The sequence below is a fragment of the Convolutriloba macropyga genome, chromosome 4 (assembly GCF_964194025.1).
Source record: "Convolutriloba macropyga chromosome 4, txConMacr16.3, whole genome shotgun sequence".
Taxonomy (NCBI): domain Eukaryota; kingdom Metazoa; phylum Xenacoelomorpha; order Acoela; family Convolutidae; genus Convolutriloba; species Convolutriloba macropyga.
Window position 1 is genome coordinate 19,265,706 of NC_134471.1, and position 12,004 is coordinate 19,277,709.

At 35.5% G+C, this 12,004-nt stretch overlaps 1 protein-coding gene across 1 annotated transcript in view; it reads left to right on the plus strand.

Annotated features, from left to right (window-relative positions):
* Window positions 1–11,614, plus strand: part of LOC142338010 (jouberin-like) — an 80,440-nt gene extending 68,826 nt beyond the window's left edge. The window contains exons 22-23 of the mRNA XM_075387644.1: window positions 4,094–4,271; window positions 10,900–11,614. Coding sequence (XP_075243759.1) covers window positions 4,094–4,271; window positions 10,900–11,240 — 519 coding nt within the window. The 3' untranslated portion in view covers window positions 11,241–11,614. The remainder of the gene's footprint in view (window positions 1–4,093; window positions 4,272–10,899) is intronic.
* Window positions 11,615–12,004: the final 390 nt, after the last annotated feature.

Consider the following 12,004-nt stretch of genomic DNA (forward strand, 5'->3'; position numbering starts at 1 on the left):
CTGTGTTTCTATGTATTGTACGGCGCACAAATCTTTTTAGCAGCTTTTACCGCAACGCACTGGCTGTGTTATAATTTATTGATGTTTTTAACGCTTGACTTCTTGATTTTTTAGCGAACGTAAATACCTCCTATCAGAAATTAAGTCCTTTGCTAAAACAGAAGCGATTGTAAAAGAAGATAGCACAAAGATTTGTTAGAAGAGAAGACAATGCTTTTGTCTATTAAGCCAAAGGTTCGGGTTGCGAAACTCCTTGGTCGGATTTTTTTACATCCATAAAAAATTATCTGGGCTACAGCCCCCTCTGAATTAAATTAATCTACCTGTCTTTTGAGAGCAATTTGATTCGAAGTTAGTCGGTCTATTTTTTTCTTTGTGGAATTGTTTTCCGGTCACACTAGTTATTAATTGCTCTTAAACAGAATTGGAAGCATTTATTCTAAACAAACGACGTCATTTGAAGTCCCGTAAAGTCAAGTTAATTAGTCAAGTCTTGACCGATTTTTAGTCTGACCCATTTGACTTTTCGTCTGAGTGGAACTATCTTGCGGTGATCTTGGTTTTTACGATCATACTGCAAATAATGCTTTTCATGAATTTGCCACTAATTGTTTGTCATAATATATTGAAAATCCGATTTTTGCCTGTTTTTTAATTCTATTGTCTTATCTTTTAGTTTCATAAGTAGTAAGGTTTCTTTGGTTGCTAAGGAGGTTTAAATGATCTCAAATAGTGGTCGTAGTTTATGGCCAGTGGATTTCAATGACTGTGGCACTATTTGTTCTCAAGAAGTTTCAAGAATGTTCTACTTTTGCAAGTATTTGATGTAATTTTAGTTGTGTTAGCATTTAATGTCATGTACAACATAACTCTTAGGTTGCTAATAGGTTGAATAATTATATCGTGGATTTCAATTGACTTCATTGTTTAACTTCGGAGCTAGCACAAAGATTTGTTAGAAGAGAAGACAATGCTTTTGTCTATTAAGCCAAAGGTTCGGGTTGCGAAACTCCTTGGTCGGATTTTTTTACATCCATAAAAAATTATCTGGGCTACAGCCCCCTCTGAATTAAATTAATCTACCTGTCTTTTGAGAGCAATTTGATTCGAAGTTAGTCGGTCTATTTTTTTCTTTGTGGAATTGTTTTCCGGTCACACTAGTTATTAATTGCTCGTGAACAGAATTGGAAGCATTTATTCTAAAGAAGTTCTCAAGAAGTTTCAAGAATGTTCTACTTTTGCAAGTATTTGATGTAATTTTAGTTGTGTTAGCATTTAATGTCATGTACAACATAACTCTTAGGTTGCTAATAGGTTGAATAATTATATCGTGGATTTCAATTGACTTCATTGTTTAACTTCGGAGCTAGCACAAAGATTTGTTAGAAGAGAAGACAATGCTTTTGTCTATTAAGCCAAAGGTTCGGGTTGCGAAACTCCTTGGTCGGATTTTTTTACATCCATAAAAAATTATCTGGGCTACAGCCCCCTCTGAATTAAATTAATCTACCTGTCTTTTGAGAGCAATTTGATTCGAAGTTAGTCGGTCTATTTTTTTCTTTGTGGAATTGTTTTCCGGTCACACTAGTTATTAATTGCTCGTGAACAGAATTGGAAGCATTTATTCTAAAGAAGTTCTCAAGAAGTTTCAAGAATGTTCTACTTTTGCAAGTATTTGATGTAATTTTAGTTGTGTTAGCATTTAATGTCATGTACAACATAACTCTTAGGTTGCTAATAGGTTGAATAATTATATCGTGGATTTCAATTGACTTCATTGTTTAACTTCGGAGCTAGCACAAAGATTTGTTAGAAGAGAAGACAATGCTTTTGTCTATTAAGCCAAAGGTTCGGGTTGCGAAACTCCTTGGTCGGATTTTTTTACATCCATAAAAAATTATCTGGGCTACAGCCCCCTCTGAATTAAATTAATCTACCTGTCTTTTGAGAGCAATTTGATTCGAAGTTAGTCGGTCTATTTTTTTCTTTGTGGAATTGTTTTCCGGTCACACTAGTTATTAATTGCTCGTGAACAGAATTGGAAGCATTTATTCTAAAGAAGTTCTCAAGAAGTTTCAAGAATGTTCTACTTTTGCAAGTATTTGATGTAATTTTAGTTGTGTTAGCATTTAATGTCATGTACAACATAACTCTTAGGTTGCTAATAGGTTGAATAATTATATCGTGGATTTCAATTGACTTCATTGTTTAACTTCGAAGCTAATGCTTTCCATGAATTTGACAGTAATTATTTTCAGGAAACATTGAATTCTTGGGTTTTGTGAGATTTTTTGTTCATTGTTGTATTATCCCTTAGTCTCATTTATGGCGGGTCTTGTCTGTTGCCAGGAATGCCTACAATAATCGATTTAGTTGGATCAGTTTTTAGGATCGGCTTTTTAAGTGCGCTTATCTTAGTTTTTACAATTATCCGGCAATTAATGTTTTTCATGAATTTGCCACAAACTGTGTGTCGTAAAATATAACTGAATATCCGATTTTTGACCTTTTTTTGTTTCTGTTGTCTTTTAGTTTCATTAATTGCATTAACTTAAGATTTCTATGGTTGCTAATGAGGATTAAATGATCCCAAATAATGGTTGGAGTTTATGGCCAGTGGTTTTTTAATGACTGTGGCACTATTTGTTCTCAAAAAGTTTTCAGAATGTTCTACTTTTGTAAGTATATGATGTACTTTTAGTTGTGTGACCATTTAATACCCTTTACAAGATATCTCTTAAGTTGAGTTGCTAATCGGGTCAATAATAATATTGTTTATTTCAATTGACTTCATTGTTTCACTTCGAAGCTAATGTTTTCCATGACTTTGACACTAGTTATTTTCAGGAAACATTGAATTTTTGGGTTTTGTGTTTTGTTGTTCATTGTTGTCTTATCGCTTAGTCTCTTTAATGACAGGTCTTGTATGTTGCCAGTCTGTTGTCTACTGCCTAAATTAATCGAATTATTTGGTTCAGCTTTTCGGATTGGTTTTTGAAAGTTTACACACTGTTCCTTTTCAAAAAAAGTGATAGCATTTTTTGAGTTTATTGTTTTGTTATTAATTGCTCTCGATTGAAGCAATTATTGTAAACGTGTTGGTATCTTTATACAAAATTTTGCTCGACCGTTTTGACTTTTCGGATGACTTTTGCGTCCGTGACTTTTTTGTTTTGCTTGATCTAATTTTCTCATTCAGGAGAGCCAGCGGTTGAGCTCAATTTGCGGCAGTTCACTGCTAAAAGTCAATTGAAAAGTGAATCATGTTTTCATTTTTTTCATATTTCATGTTATTACTGGTCATAGCGGTAAATAATATTCTCTGTTGACGTAATTTGAAGCTCCCTTGTGTGAACTTACTTATCGGTTGCTAATGAGAGTAAGGATGTCTTATTAATTGCTTGGGTTCTTAAGAGTTTTTTATTCTTGCAGAACCTTTTCTGAAAAAGGTTTAATTTTTTCAGGCAATCGCCGGCTGTTTTTGATTCGCACTCGAACGAATGTTGAGGCGATCATTGTAGTCTTGTGTATGTCTTTAGTTGCTCTCAAAGGAAGTTTTTTGCAGTTATATTAGTACCGTGATACCTCTCAATGGCAATTTGTAGCAAGTATATTAATCCTGTTTCTCTTTTATGCAATTTGTCGCTTAACCAATTTTTCGTCTCACCCATTTGAGTTTTCGTCTTCAAGAACGGGGTAAACGGGTAACGCCCGGAGGACATTAAGGGCTCTTAGAGGTTTTCGGCTGACTAGACTCCAAGTATGCAATTCAATGAAACTTTCGGAGGCATAAATTCAAGGTCTGAAGGGCGGTTCTTACAGTTTCACCCACTTAAGCCACCTCCCCCCCCGCAATCAAACTGAAGCTACCCTGCCTAAACTGTAGCTAGCTACTGACGAAACCAACCACTCGCCAGTCGTATGAGAGCAATTGGCGCGACGTTAGTTATGCTTGTAATGCTGATTTTGAGTGAGTTGTAATGTAGACTCTATTGTTTTCGTTATCTACTCGTTTTTTCTTGTACAATAACCTGAGTTGTTCAAGAAACAGCAAAATTTTTGTGTCGTTACGTATATGTACTGCTGTGCCTAGGCGCGTGTGGTGATGGACTACAGTGCAGAGAGGTCGGATGAATTAACAGTGAAGAAGGGAGTGCTGGTGAAGATAGTGATGAAAGACAATGAGAACTGGTGGCTGGGACAGATGCAAACTGAGAGTGGGTCCACTGCACAGGGATACGTCCCGTCGAGATGTCTCGAGGTTGTCAGTGGTAAGATATTTGCATATTCCCATCATTGCTTTGTATCGCTGTTGTTGCTCTTGGACAATTTTCGTTGCTATGAAACTATTTTTCTCGAACTTTTCCCTGCCCTCAACTCAAATGGTTTCCTCTCAAACGTCATTGCCTCAAATTTCTTCTGTTGCTCAAATTAGAAATAATTTTTTATCCTAATTAACACAAAAACTTTGACTGGCTTCTTTAACTTTTATTTGACGCTACGTTTTGATTTGTTAAATCAATCGAACTAATTGTTAAAGGACAGGATAGCCTAAAGCAAGCTCAAAGCATAAAAAAAATATGATTCAGAAATCTGATAGGTCAATTCATTCTAATTGTCGAGCAAGTTACTCTTAGTGCGCTTAGAGAGCCGTTTCTGATATGTATAATGTATCATTCATTTTGAAGCGGAGTGCTTATGAATTGCTCTCAAACGAAGTTTGTAGCAATTATGTTAGTCCTATGGTCTTTCTATGCGATTTTTCGAGTGACCCCCCCCCCCCCCCCCACACACACACACACACACACACACGCACACACCCCACTGTTCAACCCCAATCCTAATGCTAGCATCCCTAAGCCCCAGCTGCCTATTACCGAAGCCAACCGCTCGCCGGTAGTTTGAGAGCAATTCGCCCGACGTTAGTCGGTTATGTTATAAACTGCACTTCATATAAAAAAGCATTAGAAAACTCTTGACATTGAAAAAAGGCTGTTAATTTCATTCTATCTATGATAGCCACGTCAGCTATTAAGTCGGCTTCTCATTGCGCTTTTGTGTTCTTGCTTGGTCAATCGTATTTTTTTGCGTGCTACCAGCTTTTGTGCTTGCAGCATTTGCTCCAAATGTTTTGCATTCTTTATGCTAATTTGATTTTGATCCTTCTGCTAAGTTGCATAGGAAAAGAAGTTGTTCATTCAGCTGAAGTATTTCTATTCAAAATTAAGACTCGAAATCAATTCGTTTTCTCGGTAGTGGTTTCTCGTTTACGTGCATCAATTTGGCCTTTTTGGAGTTAGCGGTTTTCTTAATCGTTTACTAGATCCTTTTAATTCTAGTAACGATTTCTCGTGATATCTTCTGGCGCCCAAAATGTTCACTTTATACTTCGCGAGCGTCAAAGTAGCAATTTGTTGATGTTTTCATGCCGTTTTTATCTATTATGTGAGTGACGTTTTCTCACAGTAGTTAGTAGTTTGCTATCGGCTGAAATGCGTGACGAATTTTGGTATATTTAATTTTCTACTACAAACGCTACACTACATGATTTTAAAAAAAATAATTTATTTTGTCTTTTTTATTGCTCAGTCACTCAGTCTTAATATGGACAGCTCCAAGATATTCTCTTATGAGTCCTATTTTGAGCAATTTGTAGGTTTCTTTTCGTGTCAAACGTTTTGCATGACTTTGACGGGACTTGCTTTAAAATGAATATTAGTTTTTTTTGGATTTTGCCGCTTTTGTTTGTTCTTCTGTTGTTTAGTCTCATTTATGATGGATATCAATAGCCCTTTTATCAGTAATTTTTGAACTGATCTATTTTGCCGCCCATAATTGAGTATTTTTAAGGCTCTATATTGAGTTAATTTTGAATCTGATTAATAGTTTCTATTCACAGCTAATAGTTTTCACGGCTTTGACTTGTTATTCACAGCTAATAGTTTTCACGGCTTTGACTTGTTTAAGTGAATTACTATCAAATATTAGTGATTTTTTTGTATTTTTTTTTGTTTTTCAAATGTTTTTTGTCGTTCTGTTGCTTACTACTCGTTACTGAAAAGTCACATTTGCATTCCAGGTAGGCATATTTTATTTCACTGAAAGTTTTCAGTTTACTGACTTCATTGTTTTCGAAACTTTTAACTGCTGTCTACGTTTGTTGCTACTTTTGTTGCCGGCTTCCCCATGTTTTTCATTAAAGTTGACTTCTGCTTTCGATCTATTGATAGTGCGATTGAATTTGAAGATTTCGTTTTAGGTGACTGTTTCATTCATTTTGATGTCACTTATTTTCGATGACATCGTAAAAACAGGTTTTTGACTAATGTTACTTCGATTAAGATTTCTGCTGGCATGTAAGTTAGTTTTTACACAGACTTTAGCGAGAAACATTTTTGTTTAAGACATGTATGAAGAACTAGTCAATTTATGAAGTTTTTGGGATGTTTTGTTTCACTTTTGTGAGCTCAAGCAGCTAGAATTCTGAGCTTGGTGTTGTCTATGCATAAATGTTATTATTTTAATTTTTTCTTGAAAATATTAAGATCAGAAGCTCCAGTGAATGGTTTTCAACACGCTGATCATGAAAGTATATTGACTTTGATTGCTACTATTTCTGTATTTCTGTGGATTTGTTACATATTTTTTATATGTTTGCCGGGCATTGTTCATTTAGTCTGCAGGTACAGTAGTTTTTATTGTTTCATTCAATTCTTTGGATGGTATTTCAAGACTTGTACTGTTATTTTTTTTTGTTTTTTTTTATACCAGATTGATTTTATAAAAGCGTTTGCCCGGAAAGCAAACAGTCATGTTGGTTCACCTCCTTTAGACAAAATGACTTCTAGACTCATTAACTCAATTACAATTCACGATCTCGGGTTATTAATATTAAAGGTAAAAGGTCAGGTTGAGAATGTTCAAACCCATTTTGTGCTTCATTTTTGCATTTTTGAGTTATGTGTACCCAAAGTGCACTATCTACTCCACCCACCCCATCGCCACTTCTGTTGTCTTCGTGGATTTTTGTTGCAAACCAAAAAGTCAATTTTTCTGTAAAATTTGCCTTTCAGCAGCATAGTGTGTGCGCTGCGTCCTTTACGGCATTCTGTATGGGTTTTAGGTCAATCTGTTGATAAATTTTTGAGAGTAGCAATTTTGTCCAGTTATTTCTTTTTTTTTGTTTTTTATTGTTCAGGTTTGGGCCGTTAGAGCTCAAAGAAAGCATCTGTTAGTTACAAATACTGCTGTTTTGAGACTTGGCATTTACTTTTGATTGAGTTTCAGACAAATTTTTTTCCTTGTACTTTCTTTCTCTCATGCGTCTAAATTTTTTTTTCACATCAGTTCTAGCGTCGAAGTTAGGAAGGTAAATACCGCCATGTTGTGTTGGTCATGTTTGTGACGAAAATTTCTCAGATTGAACTTCAGAACTGTTCCCGCTTTGATTATTTATAACGCTTTGTGTTTTTCATTTTATGCTAGTCTTACTTTTCAATATTTTTTTTGTAGAAGAACTGGGAAATAATTAGCAGGTTCGTATTCAAAAATTTATCGCCCGTTTCTTGAGTTCAAATTTTGGAACTGTTCCTCTCACGTTAAGGCCCATCTCTGTTAAGGTAGTGACATGCATCTAATGTATATAAACAATTGTCCGTTCAAGAACAAGTTTTATTTTATTTTCACATGGTAGTAATGAAAACAAAATTTCTGATCCGGGTTGAGCAGTTCCTTAATTTTCAATTAGTTTGGGCTCGATTAATGTACTATCATGTTCACTGCCAAGCAGATGTCGGTGAGAAGTTGTTCAGTTCATTTAGTTGTATAATAACGCCCTTCATTTTCAGGCGTCAATGATCTTGTCTTGTGCGATATGGATGACGAAGGTGGTAAATTCAGTTAAGAATAGCTATTTCTAGAGAATTGTTAAATCTGAAGTTATTATTAATATTAGTCTAGATAATAGCAATCTAGATAACAGAAATACGGAACGCGATACTTTCAATATTTCACTAGTTTACCATTACGTGTCAAATAGCTCCTTTTAGCACATTTTTTTAAATGTAGAACCAGTCTTTGTCATTTTTTCATCTGCCCAGTCCATGATTTGCCGAGCTTTGTAATTAGTTAATACAGGCTTATCTGCAGCTTATTATTTTAGTCCGCAATTAGTAATGCAACGCACTTTGCGATCATTTACCCATGATGTTTTTAATTGCTCTTGAACGAAATTCCTATCAATTATTGTAAACGTGTCTTTTTTATGCAAATTTTTCGCTTGACAATTTTGCGCTTTTCTTCTAGAACATTCTTTGACCTCTCAAGTGACTTTTTTACGCTTTCGTGCATCACTTTTGAGTAATCTCTATTGCTCTCATTCCGAAATAAAGCTTGTTGCTAATATATAATCGGTTGCAGTATAGCAAAAATAAGTAACTCATTGCGCAGTGGTTAGTGCGGGTGACAGTGAATCGGGAGGTCAAGGGTTCGAATCCAGTGGGGTCACGGTTTTTGCACCCATAAAAAAATGGATTTAGGATACAGACCCTGAATTAAATTGCCTCGCCTGTCGTTCAAGAGCAATTCTTCCGACATTTGTCGGTTTATGTTTAATAGCCGCCCTCATCTTCTCATCCGGCTATTATAGCGCTCCTATTTTTACAATTCAAAGAATTTGAATTGTATTGGGGCGCTGTCTTTTTTTTTAAGATCTGTTCACACATTTTCATGAATTTTTGAAGTCAAATTGGAGTAGTGATTTTGGTCACGCCGAAACAGGGAATGGAGCGAAAAAGCGAGTGGTTTTGCGGCGTGAATTTTTTTCGCTCTAATTTTAAAAGTAGAGTGAGAAAACGGTGTTTGAACAAAAATTCGGTTTCTCAGTAGTGGTTTTTTGTTCACATGCGGCAATTTCACTCTGATTTTTACTGTTTTTTTTCGATTTTTTGGATCGGATTTTTTTATAAATGGTTTTCCCAATCCATTCACAGCTCATTCAAGGCCTAGTTTTTTGTTTGAATTAAATTTTCATTTCTCGCTAGTGGTTTTTTGCATTGATTTTCTGTTTATTTCTTAATTTTTTTGTTCTGATTTTTTTTTAAAATGGTTTTCTCAATTCACTCATAGTCCATTCTAGGTCTAGTTTTTCTGTTTAGTCAATGAAAATTCTTTGAATTGTACGTCAGGACTTGTCCTGCTATGTTTTTTTACTTCGTCGAATAAAAAAATGTTTCGCTTCACCTCATTTTGCCGCTTTTTCAACATTTTGCGTGATATCTTTTTGACTTCTCTAGGCTAGTTTCTCTCTTCTCTCATTCTGCTAAAAGTGATTTTGAACATCAGTTGCTCAGCAAAGCAATTCAAAATGAACAGAGTCAGTTTAAAAAATTGAAGTCAGAAATAGAAACGGGATAAACCCATAAAGCCCAATTTTAGATGCCCGCTATTTGAACGTCGTTCCTATAAGTCTTAGTTACCATCTCTAATGCTTATTGGTATTGCTAGTGGCCCCTGTAGCCTCTCTCTAAGAAACAGAAGTAGGTTATGTTCAGCTACGAAATGCCATCAAAATAAATCGGACTTAAAAAATGTTTTTGTACAAAAATCTTTTTTTTTCAATATCTATTCTTTCAATCCCAATCATGCTTATTGGAATCAACGGCGGCTATTTTCCGGCAATCTGCCGGGTATGTTTATTAATTGCTCTTGAACGAAGTTCATAGCAAATATTGTAAACGTGTTTGTCTTTTTTATGCAAAATTTTCGCTTGACAATTTTGACTTTTCGAGTAACTTTTAGCCCTTGACTTTTTGCGTTTTCGTGATCTAAAATTCTCTCTCAATCACAATTTCAAGCAGCTGAATTCAATTGGCGGCAATTTAATACTAAAAGTCAAATGAAAATTGCGCCGAAACTGGTTCCATTTTTTACCTTAAATCTTAAAAGTGGTATATGTTAACCTCTAATATGGTTATTTGAAGCCCACTATTGAACTTCTTAGTCCCCTTTAGGCTCCCCCTCCCTCCCTCCCCACCCAGCGACTGAAGCAGGCTGCAATTGATTAGAGCTTCCACTAGTCGTTCGAGAGCAATTCTTCCGACGTTTAGTCGGTTATGTTTCATTTCTGTCAATTTGGAACCCTGTTTACGGCATGCCGTAAAACAGTGACTTAAGCTAATGTATTATATACTTAATAAGAGGAGCTAATTGCCATGTAATGAAGTTCGGAATAGTGACTTTGGAAGTTTGTTCTCAAAATCTATGTAATTGGAAAAGGTTCTTTAATCTAATCAAAATGTTTAGATCAAAATTATGATTTTTCTTCTTTCTCTTTGACTATATTTTAAAATTATCAAATTTAGCGTTATCTGGTGTTGATTTGAAGTTTCTGCATAATGTTGGGGGTGCGATTTTAAGATTCCTGATTTTTTCTCAATTTTCAGTTAAAAATAACCAACTGTTTTCAGCAGAGAGCGTTCACCATTAAAAATTCGTACTTGGAACTTAATTTTTGTGTTTGTACTGCAATTCTAGGTACCATGTTTTCTCATGAATAGATTAGCGGTAATATTCGACCTCGTTTATATCATGTTGATTAATTTTAGTTTAAAGAATAGTCCAATTTTAGAGTAGTTTAGATTTGCCAGGTTAAACGAATTTAGTGCGTATGAGAATTAGTCCGTTTTCATAGTTATGATTAATTGTTCTCGAACGAAGTTGGAAGCAATTATTGTAAACCTGTTTGTCTTTTTTTATGCCTCAGATAAACCCAAGCCTATGCCTAAGCTAGCTGCAACAACTCTCGCCTGTCTTTCGAGAATAATTCGTCGGACGATAGTTGGTTATGTTCTTTGAAACTTTTCTCAAGCTAACAACTTTTGATTAATTGCCTCTGTTCAGAATCGGATGCGCAAGCTATGACCCTATTGGAAGAAGAAGAGAATAAAGCGCGTCGTAGTTCAAAATCAGGTCAAACATCCACAAAACCTCCGATGGGCGGTGCCAATGACAGACATCCTCAACATTCACAAGAGGAAGTTGCAGAGTCTGGTCCGAGCGAAGGGTCCTCGGGAAAAAGACGAACTAGAAAGGCCAAAGCTAGTCGGAAAGCTATGTCAGAGGGGACAGAGACTGAGGATGTAGCTGAAAATATAGAAATGGAACCGGTCGATAGCAAGGACAAAGTCATGACCGAAGACTCGGTTCAGGAAATTGAAGAACTAACTGAAGATCTTCTTTGATTTAAAAATTTGGACATTTTCTTCCCCCGACTCCTATGAGACATGTCATCTATAATTAAGTGATACTACTCTTATAGTGGAGTATTTAAAAATTATAAAAGACAATATAACATTTTAAAAGCGGCGTTCAAGATTATAACGCAAAAAGGACGGTTTGTTGACACAGGCTTAAGAAAACTAATTGTGTTCGGGGAAATGGGAAGATCGATCCAAAAATTTAGATAAATGAATTGAAAATTGCAATTGAGCGCAATTTAGATTATTATAGTCTATCCGATTTAGTTGAAAAATTTATGCCTTGTAAGTAATGTCAAAAGATGTGAATTGTACATATTGTGAAAAGCTTTATATTTGTAAATTTAATTTCAATGGAATACTTTTTAAATCACTTGCCCTTGTTGCTCAACAATCTGACCGATGAGATTAATCTGACCTCTTCAGTAACTTTTTCACGATTCACTTCTTCATTTTTTGTGATTTCAATTGCTCGTATTATTTGTTGCTGTATAAAAGCGATTGTGACCGGTTGAACATCGAAGACGTTGAAGCTAAGATGTCAGTTTGTAGCAAATATATCAGTCCTCTGATCTTTTTATGCAATTTTGCGTGTGACCCGGCTTGCTGGACTCGAAGTATGCATTACACCGCAACTTTTGCATGCATTCGTTGTGTGAAGGGCGGTGCAGCGCAGTGTGCTGCTCCACCCCCCCCCCCCTCCCCTCACCCTGAGCTCCTATCACGCCAATAAAAAATTGACTTGCATT